At 41.6% G+C, this 13,976-nt stretch overlaps 1 protein-coding gene across 4 annotated transcripts in view; it reads left to right on the top strand.

Moving 5' to 3' along the window:
- Positions 1–13,976, top strand: part of MEIS1 (Meis homeobox 1) — a 178,554-nt gene that overhangs the window by 1,213 nt on the left and 163,365 nt on the right. For all 4 annotated transcript variants that reach the window (XM_032213339.1, XM_032213338.1, XM_032213341.1 and 1 more), the window contains exons 2-6: positions 1,214–1,440; positions 3,252–3,393; positions 3,954–4,004; positions 4,734–4,784; positions 6,067–6,213. In XM_032213339.1, coding sequence (XP_032069230.1) covers positions 1,214–1,440; positions 3,252–3,393; positions 3,954–4,004; positions 4,734–4,784; positions 6,067–6,213 — 618 coding nt within the window. The remainder of the gene's footprint in view (positions 1–1,213; positions 1,441–3,251; positions 3,394–3,953; positions 4,005–4,733; positions 4,785–6,066; positions 6,214–13,976) is intronic.

Here is a 13,976-nt window from a genome sequence, read left to right as displayed (position 1 = left end):
AATAGGGACAGGACTATATAGCACGTTACAAAAAAACACACTGCCTCTTCCTCAATAAAATACAGGGGATTAGAACTGTCCCAAATATATTTGAAGTCTAATATTTGTGCATGTGACTTCTCAATAGTAGAAAATTAAATTGAAAACTGAAGGACTGATTTCCAACTATTCTTTTTATTAATTATACAAAAATACCCCCAAACCTAACTTTACTTTTCTTATCCTTTCCTTAGACTAGAAAGGAAAGAATCTCCAAGAAATTTCTCTAAGAGCCATTCTAAATGGAGTTTTCTATTTTTGTGCACCGTACCTTAGAGTGTCTTTGCAACATCAAGGAAGGTCTTCTCCACTTGGTGCTGCTTGCATGCACAACTGATGCCCACAGGGAAATCTTGTAAAAATAAAGGAGGACTATCTTAATGCAAGTGTTAATAATAGGTGTCCTCATTTTAACTTCTGCTGGGGAAGCCTACTGAATGAGGCAGCTTTTCAGCATGCATTTATGATGAATTGGACTTTAAAGCAGCCAGTCTACTATCCGCCTGTTAACTTTTTCCTTTCCATAAGATTGTTGTGCCCCAGAAAGGATATACATACTTGTGATGGCCTACTGGAAAATTAATTGGCATGTATATTAATAATAATAACCATAATCATCATCATCATCATAATAGGGGAATTTTACAAGATACATCAACAAATTGCAGCTTCCTGCAATAACACCAGTGGAACTGCAAAAAACTGCTACTTGGAACATCTTATATTTTAAGAAGGTACTTGGTTGATACCTAGGACGCTGGCAGCAAACCGTACCAACCATTAGCACCAGTCACTGGTATTTTTAATGCATTTTTGAATGTTCAGTTGGCTGAGTTTCATGTTTAATGAATAAAGTAAATAATAATAAAGTAAATAATAATAATAATAATAATGATAATAATAATAATAATAATAATAATAATAATAATAATAATAATAATAATAATATAAAGATGGGAGGGGGAGTTAAAACCTTCACAGCTAAAGCCAGGCCTTTTCCTGTTGTCTGATTTGTTGCCATCTCCCCTAACTTACAAGTCATTCTTTCCAACTCAACTCCCTGGCACACAAAGTTGCTTCCTCTTTTCTCACCCACCCCTACATAAACTGCACTTCGGAATCGACCTTCCTTTTGACCCATTTTTTTCTCTTTTCCCTCCTGTTTATTATGCAGTACGACGATTTACCCCATTACGGTGGGATGGATGGAGTGGGGATTCCAAGCACCATGTACGGGGACCCCCATGCCGCCAGATCCATGCAGCCTGTCCACCACTTGAACCATGGTCCTCCGCTTCACTCCCATCAATACCCGCACACAGCCCACACTAACGCCATGCCCCCCAGCATGGGTTCCTCTGTCAATGACGCTTTAAAGAGAGATAAAGATGCAATTTATGGGTAGGTACAGCTAGCATCAGTTTTATTCTTTGGAAAATGTGCTGCTTTCTCCCTGGTTGTCCCCCTCCCCCACATCACCCTTACCTACCCAGTGATCAGGGCCAAATGGAGCTTATTGCCCACTATAGAGCCTAGTCTCAAACTAGGAAAGCTGTAGAATGGGGGTGAATGTGCCATGGTGGGAGTCCTTTACTGGGGTTCTCTGCTCTTACTAACCTCTGTTGGACCTCAAATAAACGTTTCCCCCATTCAGAGAAATTAATTGTTTTGGAAAGAAAATGCATGTGTCACTTTGCAAAATTTAGACTGCCTCCCCTCCCCCTAAGAAATGGAAAGTATTGTGCAGAAAGAAAGACCCTTCTCCCCATTTTTTTTTTTAGTAACTTCAATATGTTGAAGGCGGGATTGAAACTGTCCTTTGGTTGTTTTGGCTACAACTTTTTGCAATAAGCTGTGAAGTCATGTGAAAAGTGGAGAAAAAGAATAGAGAGAAAGAGAGAAAGAAAAGAAAAAGAAAGAAAAAGAGAAAGAAAGTGAAAGAAAATGAAAGAAAAAGAAAGACTTTATGGGAGAAAATAAATAAAATTAAATATAAATAGAAGTTTCTATGAAATAGTTATTTTTATGAAGTATTAAGCAATATGCATTCATTACATTTATACAGAAATAAAGTATGTTTTCTTTTCCTCTTCCTATACTAAGTCTTTTTAAAGAACAACTTGACAGCTTCCTTTAAATTCAATTTTAAAAGGAGATCTTCGGGATTAATTACACAATTCCTCCTACACCCCCTCCTCCAAATTGAGTTTAGATAATGTTTGGAGCTCCTCTGGTGTGGGATTTTTTTTTAAAAAAAATTTTTTTAAGTGTGCAGCTTAACTTATTCCTCCAGTATAACTTCGGATGAATTTGCCTTTTATAGTCACCACTGCTATTTGCGGGAATCTGAAGAAATGTTGCATATTTAAATACCATACTTTTACCCCTTTGCGTTTCCATTACTTTCAGTTCTGCAGCCCCAAAGAGGTTAGGAGGGAAGGTGAATGGGAAACTTGCAGATGAAAGGAGCACGATGTTGACTTAGTGAATAATAACCTATTAACACCTTAAAAATAAAGTTTAAAATGTGAAAAGTCACTGGTTCCGCAGTGTACCTTCACATGCTCCATCCAGTAATAAGTCTGCATTACCTTACTGAGTTTGTGAAGGAAAAGCATAATCTCCAGATCCAACTGGGAGGAAGAGCTGGTGATCCACATATAAACAGTTCAAATTCCTTTCAGGGAACCTTTATTTCTGTTTCCCCCCACCCCACCCCATGGGGAAACTTTGACAATTTAGCTTACCCAAGTACCTTTCTTTAACCCGCTCCCCCTGAAAACAATTACAATAAATCCCAAGGCTAATTTCTCATCCCCCATCCCAGAACTAAAGTGCATGTGGCGGGGGGGGGGGGGCGAAACTGGAAAGCGGGGGGGGGGGAGCGGATTCAAAATGGCTGCTAAATCCATTTGGTTAATAGCCTTAGCTAACGCTGCTCAGGTCCTCTGACCAGCTTTCAGATGGGCAACCCAGACTGGGAACCAGGGCTCGGATCCAGGTTCCTGGTTCTGCAAGGGAGGACAGCGGGCTGTGCCGGGCTAGGCGCTTTGGAGTGCGCGGGGCTGGAAAGTTCACTTGCGGGGAGTGGGTGGGTGGCTTCTCCCCGACGGAGACCAGGCTTTGCCCGAAGCCCGGCCTCTTGGAGCCCGCGCGGCTCACGGGGGTCTCTGCTTTGGTGACTCTTACCCTTTTTTCCTCCCCCATTTCAGACATCCCCTCTTCCCACTCTTAGCACTGATTTTTGAGAAATGTGAACTAGCGACGTGCACGCCCCGGGAGCCCGGGGTAGCGGGAGGCGACGTTTGTTCTTCCGAATCTTTCAACGAAGATATAGCCGTGTTCGCGAAACAGGTCAGCAACAACTCGATGCTAGGGCCCCTGATCCATGGCGCGCTTCCTCGGGGCCTGGGCGACCCTCCCGGGAAGAACGAGGACGGTTCGCCCGCCTCCTCCTCCTCCTAGCCCTTGTCGCCTTGCCTTCATTTCTCGCAGCCCCTCTCGCCCCGGCTCTCCCCCCCCCTCTCTCCGGAAGAGAGGGCAGCCCTCCGGCCCACATATTGACTTGAAGGGTCGCCCTAGGGTTTCGATTACACCCCCCCCTCGCCCTCCTGGCCACTTTCCCAAGAAGACTGCCAGTTTCTGGGTCTCTGCTGGTGCATGGGGACGGAGGCGCAGCGGACAGCTGCCGGCAGACTTGGCAAGCGCGCTGGGCACCTTTGCTTGAGCCTTTCGGCAAAGCCTGGCAGTTTGGGGGGTGGGTTTGTGGGGGGTGGAAGTATGGGGAGGGGGTGCGATGTAATGTAGCAAGGGTAACGACGCAATACAACCGAGTTGTCCTGGTCTCTCAAACTGCTTTTTCTTTCTTCCTTTTTTTTAATCCCTTCGCCCGGACTTTTCTACCCTGTGTCTAGATACGAGCAGAAAAACCCTTATTTTCTTCTAACCCCGAACTGGATAACTTGGTAAGAGTTCAGATACGTCTCCCCGACATACGTGTTTTTCCTGTTTTCTTAAGAGGCAAGTTTTTCCCCTTTCTTTGCCCCAGAATGGGGGTGGTGAAAACTATAGTAAACAAACAAACAAACAAACAAACAAATAACGAGCTGGGGACTTTTTGAGGTCCAGACAACCACATTTCAGGAGCACAATCCAAAAGCAAAGTTGGGTGGAGTGTCCGAGACATTTACCTCATTTTACCTTAACTGCGATTATGCAAATCTCGAGGTATCTTTGCTTTAGAGACCAGTGGGTAGTCCTGGAACAATGGCAGTTTGAGGTAAAGATCTCGAGTCAAATTGACTCTGACAAAATTAAATTAGTCCTTTGCAATGGAAACTTATTCTCTTCAGCCTTCTTCCTAAATTTGCTTGGCTCTACTGGACCAGCAATATTACTATCTACATTACCGTTTGCTAAAGAAATATTTATGATCCGTGTAATTTGGCCAATTCATTGCAACAGCGGTCAAAAGTAAAAATCGGAGCTTTCTTTTTGTTAAACAGTCTGCAGAAAGATGGCTTTTAAGTTTTAGTGTTGCTGTAATAAATCAAAATATTCACACACATCAAGGCCATACGGCTGCATATACAAGAATGTACATACAGTGACTCCTGGATAGTAAATGGGAAGAGAAGTATTGGAGAAGCCCTAAAATCAGGGACAGAGACTTACATTGTTTTGTATTTTTACAGATGATCCAAGCCATACAAGTATTAAGGTTTCATCTGTTGGAATTAGAGAAGGTAACTCTCTCTCTTTTTCTTTTCCTCACCCCCTACCTAATAATATTTCATAAAGTTGAAGCTACAGCAGAAGTTCTATAAATGTCTTTCCTTTTGGTAATTAGTGTCAGAACCAATCATGACATCCATTTCTCATTGCAGTTTAATTACAATTTCAGCCACTAAAAATCTGGATCACTAATGCCCTGGCCTTGTATCTCTTTTTATTACCTTTGCACAAATGCATTGGATAATATTTTAGAAGGATGCTTGTCTTTCGGCTTGTGATTCTTTCCATAGGATAGCTATTTCTATCCAGGTACTTTAGTTTTCAGTTAGTTTTTCAGGGTCCCCCCCTCTCCCCCGCTTTCTTTTAAAGAGCCATCTGCAGGGTCACACACAGGGCACAGTTTGTCCTGCAACATTTTGCAGAAACAAGCCAGAGTTGCTAGCTGTGTCAGTTTCTTGTTTCTTTTGTGGGGGCTACTCTTTCTTTTCCCAAGAAGGCAGTCATCAGATCAATCTGAATATGTGTTCTACTACTAATAATAATAATATGGAACCCAAGCACATTTCAAAGAAGGACTGGACTAGAAACATTTCCTGGCCTCCTGGAATATTGTTTTTTACCCTTAATATATATATATATATATATATATATATATATATATATATATATATATATATATATATATATATATATATATATATATATATATATATATATATATATATATATATATACACACACACACATATAAGATATTTATGGTAGCAAGTGGCCTGCTTGTGCCTTGCAATAAATGGTTAACATGAGCATGTTCGCAGTGGAAAAAAACATTACAGCAGCTCCGAATGTGAAGTTGTGGATTCACATACTTTTTAGATCATTCAACTTTTTGTACAATTGGAGCAAGGGATCCTTTGTGTCCACAGACTCCTTGGGAAAAGGCTTGTGATGCTATAGGGGTAAAATTAAAGAGTTTACCTTAAATGTCATCCATGCAGGCTACCTCACTAATAGTCACAGCTCTGAGAGCAGATGAATTTAACACGGGTGTTGAATATGTTGTAGGCTGTGAATCATCTTGTCACTGTCAATTTTCTGGGATATCTCTATTTTGCCAGAAAAAGAAAGTTCTTCTTAATTCTGAATGTGTCTCGGGGGAATAATTGCAGTCTGTTTCCCCCTATTTAGAACTTTTGATGTCAGCGTGGGGGGAGGGGAATTGATTGCTCTTGTCAATTTCACTTAACATGCCCTTGATTATATTTTGGTGTTGTTACCTTTGTCATAATGCAGGTACACGAATTGTGTGACAATTTCTGCCACCGGTACATTAGCTGTTTGAAAGGGAAAATGCCAATCGATTTGGTGATAGACGATAGAGAAGGCGGATCAAAATCAGACAGCGAAGACATAACGAGATCAGCAAACCTAACAGATCAGGTATGGTCATCTCCAGCTTCGCAATTGCTGTGCAAATCTGTATGCAGATCGTTTGCCGGGTCACTACGCCCCTTTTTATTATTTGCATATGATTAAGTCCCTTTTGGATAAATTTCCATCGAAATGAAAATTTTTGAATAATGTGGCTATTATTACTTCATTAAGTCTTGTTCCGGGATTCGACCTGGCGAAATGAGCTTGTAAAAGCATTGCCTTCAAACTTGACCTGCTCCTTGTCGCTTTTAATTTTTGTCTTTATTTTATTTACTCCCCTTTTTAATGACAATAGAAGGCTCTACTTGTGAATCGTGGGGGCTTCCGGTGAGATGCTAGAAAAGGGGTGGGAGGGGGGGAGGAGAGGAAGAGTTAAATCCGAGATTGGTGGTCTGGGGAAAGAAGACAAGAGAAGGTTTGAAATCTAGCAAACGTTGGCTATTTTCTTCCTGTCTCTACGGTTCATTAGCCTGTCTTGTCAGTTTTCCTTGGCCGACCGCTTTTAGACCTCAGTGAGCATTGCTTTGTAGGAAGATTGCCTGCTGAAAGGGCATTGGGCTTTATTGGATTTAGCAGAAAAAGAAATAATAAAATCAGGAGAAGCAGCAAAAGATAGTGAGGGAAAGAATGATGTTGCGGTTGCTCTGTGTCATCCCTGCCTGTTTGGCTGCCCCCTTAGTTGGGGTATCTGAATAGTCTTAAGAGTAGGTCCTGCGCAATCTATGCGGGGCGCGTCTGAATCTTCCAACTTCACCCCCGTGCTCATGCCTGGATTCTTGTCTCGCTGGAATAAGGTGTGTTTTCTTTTGAAAGGAAAACAAAAGTATCGTTTTGGTTTAAAACGGAGAAGTGATATTAACTAATCAATGCTCCTTAACACTACAATTATAGTGCGTCGCGGAAAGTGACAATAATGGGCAATGCCGGTGGGTTAGTTGCAATTACTGCTTCCTTTGAAAAGAAACAGACCCCCCCCCCCCAACTTTCTTGCTTCTTTATGATCTGTTATGTTTGAAACTTCTGAAAGCCATTGGACTGTAGCTCTAGACAGACTTTTTGTTTAGTTCTGCGGGAAATCAAAGCAGGCAGAACTCTTGTTTTGAGAAGGCATTGATCAGAATGTTGTTGGCTTGATTAAGGCGATTTTATGTCTCAGTTCGGCTCAAGGTGCTCTTCATCTGTTGCTTCCTCTTTTTGATGACTGGTGTCCGTTCCTGGGGATGATACAGAAGATGAAGCAACGTGTTGATTGGCAGCCATGAGATTTTTATGAAGCTCTTGGACAAAATGCCCGTTTTTGAAAAATATTCAATGAGCAATGGAAGATTTGTAAGTCGGTTGTAATTTTGCTTGTCGGGATCTCATTCCCTGCATGTATACATGGGTGGGCCGGCAGTGGTCTCTGTTGACTTTTTAGATCTTGGAAGGAAGGTGGCTGCGGTTTGGTGGGGGGGTCTCGTGCGCGCCCCCCGCCCCGTAGATATCGCTGAAACACGGGCTGTAGTTGAAGAGGGCTGTTGTGGAATCAAAATTGTAATCCAACAAGTCTAACGAGAAAATAGGTTTCTAAAAGCTTCAGAGTGCTTCGTACATAAAGCTATTTGAGCAAATTACAAGAACCGCTTAGGGGCATGAATGAAATCAACACTTTAATTGCGTCCAAAATGAAGATTTATGCCCCATTTTCCCAATGAATCATTATTTTGTTAAAGCGGAAGCAAAATATGTGAGTTTTGTTGTTGTTGTTGTTGTGCTCAAGGAAAGAAACCGGGAACTTGAGTTGCCCCCTTCAATTCCTTCTCACCCGCACCTCTCTTTCATTCTCTACATCGCCAAGATGTTAATAAACTTCCACAAAGTTTAGACGCGGCAAATATGCGAGCGCGCACACACGTACGCTTATTGATACCTTTTCAAAACCTTCCGATATTTGTTTATAGCGGCTCATGTGAGCTTTAATGGGCCATCTCCTCTTTTTTCCTTTTTTCTTTGGTCTCTTCAAGCAGAGAAGTTAATGCCTGGCTGAATATTTCCTCCTTCCTTCCTTTAAAAAAAACCCAACCCACCTTGGGGGAAGGTTCCTTGCTTTTCGCCTGCCAGACCTCCGAGCCCGGCGGAGAAGCTACAAGTATCCCTTGGCCCCGTGCTTCACGTACTGCGCCTGCGCCGCCCGGTAGTTTGCCCATTTCGCAGCCTGTGTTGCGAAGGCTACGGCGCGCGTTCCTCGGCGATAAATCCGCAAGGCTTGGTCTCTCGTTTCCTCAAAATGCGCCCTTTCTCCCCTCACCCCTGACGGAGACAGAATTTCCCCTCTTTTCTTTGATACGAATGTGGGCGACCAGTTTTCCAGCAGGTCGCCTTGCCTGTTTTTAGGCTGGCCTGTGGATGACAGGTCCCTTTACTGTAGGACAGAGTTTCTCAACTTTGGCGAATTAAAATCCTGTGAACTTCAACCCCCAGAATTCCCCAGCCAGCTGGCTGGGGGATTCTGGGAGTTGAAGTCCACAGGAGTTAAAGTCGCCAAGATTGAGAAACATTGCTGTAGGACACCAGACCCAGTTAATTTACGCATAGTGGCAAAAATAAGGAATAAAAACGGAGAGCCAAAGCAAAAGCGTGGGCATTTGAATAAAAGGAGTTACTCAAGCCTCCCTTCGGTATTCTGCGAACCGCCCGGGCTCGCTAGCCAATTCATTCTTCACGTCTCCATAGTTTGGTCATCTTCCTTTGCCTGTCGCAGAGCCTTAGTAGCCCCCGGGAACAAAAGCGAACCAGGCGTGGGTTTGGGGGGAGAAGAGAGAAATGAATCCTCATTTTTTTCTGTCAGGGAAGGCGAAGACGGCTGGCCGCCCTTCTAGCCAAGCCTCCAGCCAACGGCAACCTCAGAGACCTGGGCAACCGATCCCGGGTTCTGCGCCGGCTGGCGCCCCCTTCCGCTCAACGGTGCTCACGGCCCTTTCTGAAGAAGCGAGCGCCGGCCGGGTTTAAGACTTAAGGTGGGGTTGGAGAGTCCACTTTTGCTTGCTGGAGTAATTCTTTGGCCTTCCTAGAGCGCAGGTGGAGAAAGGCGTTCAAGGGGGAAGCCGGTGGAAGCCGGCAGGGCTTTGGTGGGGAGAGGTGGGCGGCAGAAAACAACGAAAGAAGCGGCCGTCTGAATCCCTCAATGACACCCGAAGACCGAAAGAGACGCTCAAGGGCGCAGAGCCGGAGTCACTTCCAGCAAGAGGTTGCGAGGGCGCCTACATATCTGCCCTGCGTGAGCGGATAGCCTTGTCCTGAAAAGCAGTTCTCTGAAGCTTTCCTCTCTTCCCCCCTCCTCCCACAGGCCTACATAAATTAACACGTTTCCGCCACCCGCCACCTCAAGTTAGAGTGAATGAACTAGCCCAACACCACGCTCGCCCCACCTATGGCTGTGGCTATGTATATATGTGTATGGGTATAGCTCCCGTCGCTGAAAGCAGGCCGAGATTTACCTCGGGGTGAGGGGAAAAATCAGACGGCTGTTTGCTATGAGGTGGTTGGAGCCGATAGGCTCCCGCGGCCGCGCAGAAAAAGGCGGGCTTACGGGCCTAACAGAGTATCGGGGGGAAAGCGCTTAGCACCCCCTCCCCGTCCCCCGCTATCCCTCCTTCGGTCCTCTGTTCGCAGCCTTCTCGGTTCCACGCTCGGTTTCACCCACTCCTCCCCGGGAAAGGTACCCGGAGGCCTACGAAATGGCGAACAGCGTGTGGTGTTTAAGGGCGGGTCGTGAGCAAGTTAGGGATGAAGGAAGGACATCGGTTTTTTGGTAGGGGGGGAGGCTGGCTGAGGAAGGTTTTTGCTCCTTGGGGTGGGGGTGGGGAGAGAGAGAAGAGTGTAAGCAACAGAGCTTGGAGGCAGGCAGAGGTCACCCTATGCTTCCCTTGGCCTCCCGCTGAGGTTTAGTCATGCCCTGAAGGCCGTGTCCAAGGAAGACAATGGGGCAAGTGGGCAGGGATGGGAAAAGCACCGAAGAGGGAAGAAAGGCACCAAAGAAGCCAGCAATTGTGTCTGCTCTCTGCTACACCCGCCCAGCGGGAAAAGAAGGAATAAGGGAGAGCAAGTGGCCCAGGTCTTGCTCTGCCTTTGAGGCTTGAGTAGGCCTTTGTGACTCTGGTATCACTGGTCTGCTGCTATTCAGTGGTGGCAGGGAGCCTCAGTGACACCCGACCTTTTCTCTAAGGAACCTTCTACATTGGGAAAGGAAGATGATTGTATGGGCACACTTTAGTTAACTTGTGTGTGCGCGCGCGCACATGAGCACATGTGTTAAATTAAACTAGGCAACTTTAAGAGGGAATGCTTGCTGCTCTGGAAGAGGTTAGGTATGTGTCAGGTAGAAGGTGTAACAGTGGCGCATTTTACTGCAGAATCTAGTGGAGGGAATAAAAATCATTGCCATGTCTCCTTGAACTGGCCATCTGCTTATAGAAAGTGAAGGAAATTTATGGGACTTGGGTAGAAGTGAGAAATCACCATAATATAACAGTTCTCTTAGCCCAGCAGATTGACTTTCAAAGCATAAAATATTTTTTTTGAAATAACTTTATCTCCAGAATAAATACTTTTTTTTAAAAAATCAACTTAAAATAGTTGTTCAATTTATATAGAAATTTTGTACAAAGCTGACTAGAAAATTGAGAATTTAGGATTGAGAATGGTGATGGAAAGTTAATTTCTAAGAATTCCCCCCCCCCCCCCAACTTGTATGTGGATTGCTTGTATGAATACAGAGCATGGGAAGTTCAACTTTGGAATATGCCAAAACAAAATAAAAACTGCACATCTTTTAATATAACAGCTGAGCTGGTATGGAACTTGCTATTTGAAGCTGAAAAGTGAGTTTAATCATGGAGCTTATTTCCAATAATTATGGAACTACCATGTTCTCTTCCTCCTTCCCCTTCACACAAAATATATTTATTTTAAGAGCAAAACCTATTGACTTCAATACTTAAGTTCCATCTTAAACTCACTTGTTTTGACACAATAAGTAAACATACCTCAGAATTATAAATCTTGCACAAATTAAATTGAACCTCATTTGCACATCTAAGGAGTGATTAGCCTTTAATATTAGCTCACATATTATGGTATATTTTGAATATGTGATTAGGTGACTCTTTATCCAGTTTTGAAATAAACCTTATGTACCGGTATCAGGATGTTAAATTGCACTTAGTTACATATTTTAAAAATTGGAAGATTTACAGAATTTATATTTTTATTGTTTATCAGTTTACCTGGAATATATATTTGGTAAAATACTTATGGTTACAATTTAGCAATTAAAGCAGAATCTGTACATATCAACCTTTATATCCATGTTATATATTTACAATTTAGTTGCTTTGGAAGTTGGTTAATTAGCATTTAAATACTTTATTGCATTTTTTAAAAGAACACATTTTTATTACCAATAGATATTAATGTATCTTATTCTCCGATCATAGCAACTGTTGACAGTTAAACGGCAATTTTGAAATACTTTTATTGTAGAATTGACTTATTTTGTTGCAGTAGTATTTACTTCAGTGAAAATATGGATAGGATTGTGCTACATAATTCTTACTGTGGTAATTTAACTATGTTAAGCAGATCAAAAACCAAGTTTCTTTTAAATTGCTTGAATTTGTTTTTTAGTAAAAGTGATTTTGGTAGCTTGTACATTGATATAAATTCCACTTTCCCTGAAGGGAAACTGTAGATAAATACTGCAACAGTTTACAAAACAATAACAAACACTGTGAATTGGTCATTAGTAGCATTCTGCCAAGTGATGAGAATCCTATTACTTGTTAGATTTTTTGAGCATAGTAAAATTCTTCTTATCCTCATAGAAGGATAAGTCCTTTTAAGGATAATGTTATAACTTAATACTACTCCATGTATTATAATTTAAATAATCACTTCTAAGTATTAAACAATGTTTCTATATAAGCCTGCCTGCTAGAAGGATGTTCAGAGTAGATAATAATAGTTTCTTTCCCAGAATTAACTACAGGTTTTAGCGTGTCAGAATAGTAGTTTCTAAAGATTATCACTACATTTGATATACCTTCAGGAGACAAACTGATTTATTATAATTAACAAGCTGTTTTATAGGAACTGGAGTTTGAATTTGTGAATGTAAATAAATGTATATTTAATTGGGTGCTAAGTTTAATGAAGTTCGGTGCCACTTTTTTCTTTGCAAATGCTCCGCTTTGTATCGCTAACAGATCAGTTAAATATCTACATAGTTCTTAAAATGTTTATCAGAATAAATAATCATTTAAGAACATCAAGGTGCTCCTTGTTGCTGGTAGGAAAATGTATATGTGGTTATACAGTCTCAGACTAAACAGAACAAAGTGGTCCCGTAAATCATAGAAGAGGGTGTTGGTTTCATAGGTAATTCTTATCCTTTCAACCAGTGCCCAGGGAGTCTTCACTGTAAGTTGCTTCATCTCAGCTTTCAGGTGCCACTGGGTGAGCTGTAAAAGATTATGACACTTACCTTTCAATAATGTATATGCAAGTTGCTTTTATTGACTAGGGTTTTTTTTTTGAAGACACCGCAGTATAAAATAATTGCTAGCACGGATCCAAATCAAGTGTGTGAGCATATATGCAATGTATTCAGGCAACAGTATTTTTCTTGTGTAAAATAAATGTTAACAAATATAAAAATAATAATCTTTTGACAGACTCATCATTTAATCTTCCTATGTAAGCCAAATGCAGTATGTATATAGAAACATAAATGGAAACTGGCAAACAGCCAAATTCCTATAGGGGCTAGCAGAGAAATGATAAAAAAAATGAAATAAGAGTTCTTGTGAGGAGGTCTATAATTCAACATTATTTGATTCCACTGTCAAGGAAATTGTTGAAGGGATAGTAAACTGATACTAGAGTCTCAGTCATTTTTTAAGAGTCTTAAATGTTTGCAACCTTGATGTGTGGATGGCCGTAGATGGGTTATAGGATTTGAGATATAGTAATTCTTGTATTTAGTTGAAATACATAGGTTACAGTAATTAAAAAGCAGAGCAAGCAGAAGACACAAAAGCTTTACATAGCTCGCAAACATTCTTCTGTGGAGGAATAATATTTAATTTTCCTCTTGGTAGCAGGTTACTGGAAAAGACAAAAGAGCTTTACAGCCTGCTCATAAACACATGGCTTCAATGTACATCTCACTGAAATCAATACAACATACATTCCCATGTTAAACTTTTGGTTTGGGGTAATGATGTCAGTCAGTTTAAGGCAAGTTGTCTGATGAAACTTATTTTTAGATTGAAGTTCCAGACTTATACTCTCCAGTTACGAAGATTGGACTTGGAGCTAATAAGGCTTCTAGGTAAAAGTGTACATTTTAAGAGTATGGCAGAATTATGAAACTAAACACAACTAAACTGAATGGAATGACTGAACAGCCTGTAAATATATTCATCAAGTATGTATCTGCAATAAGCACAAGTTTATCTGAAAAGAAAACATGCTCATTGCTCTATGCAAGCATATGTAAGGTTGTAGCCTAAATAAGCCCGTTTGGGAATTTATTTTCAGGCAATAATCTTAGCCTCAAAATTTAAATGATCAAATCCTGAAGATTGATGTTTCAACAAAATGTGAATATAGTTAATTATAATTAAAAACTGTGTGAACACATTCTTCACAAACTTTCTGGGAACATACACTAGAATTGAAATTCACAAATGTTTGGGGATTGATTACATCCCCACGGTGTTGGAGTTTCT

The sequence above is a fragment of the Thamnophis elegans genome, chromosome 3 (genome assembly GCF_009769535.1).
Source record: "Thamnophis elegans isolate rThaEle1 chromosome 3, rThaEle1.pri, whole genome shotgun sequence".
In the NCBI taxonomy this organism is placed as follows: domain Eukaryota; kingdom Metazoa; phylum Chordata; class Lepidosauria; order Squamata; family Colubridae; genus Thamnophis; species Thamnophis elegans.
This window is presented reverse-complemented; position numbering and strand designations above follow the sequence as displayed.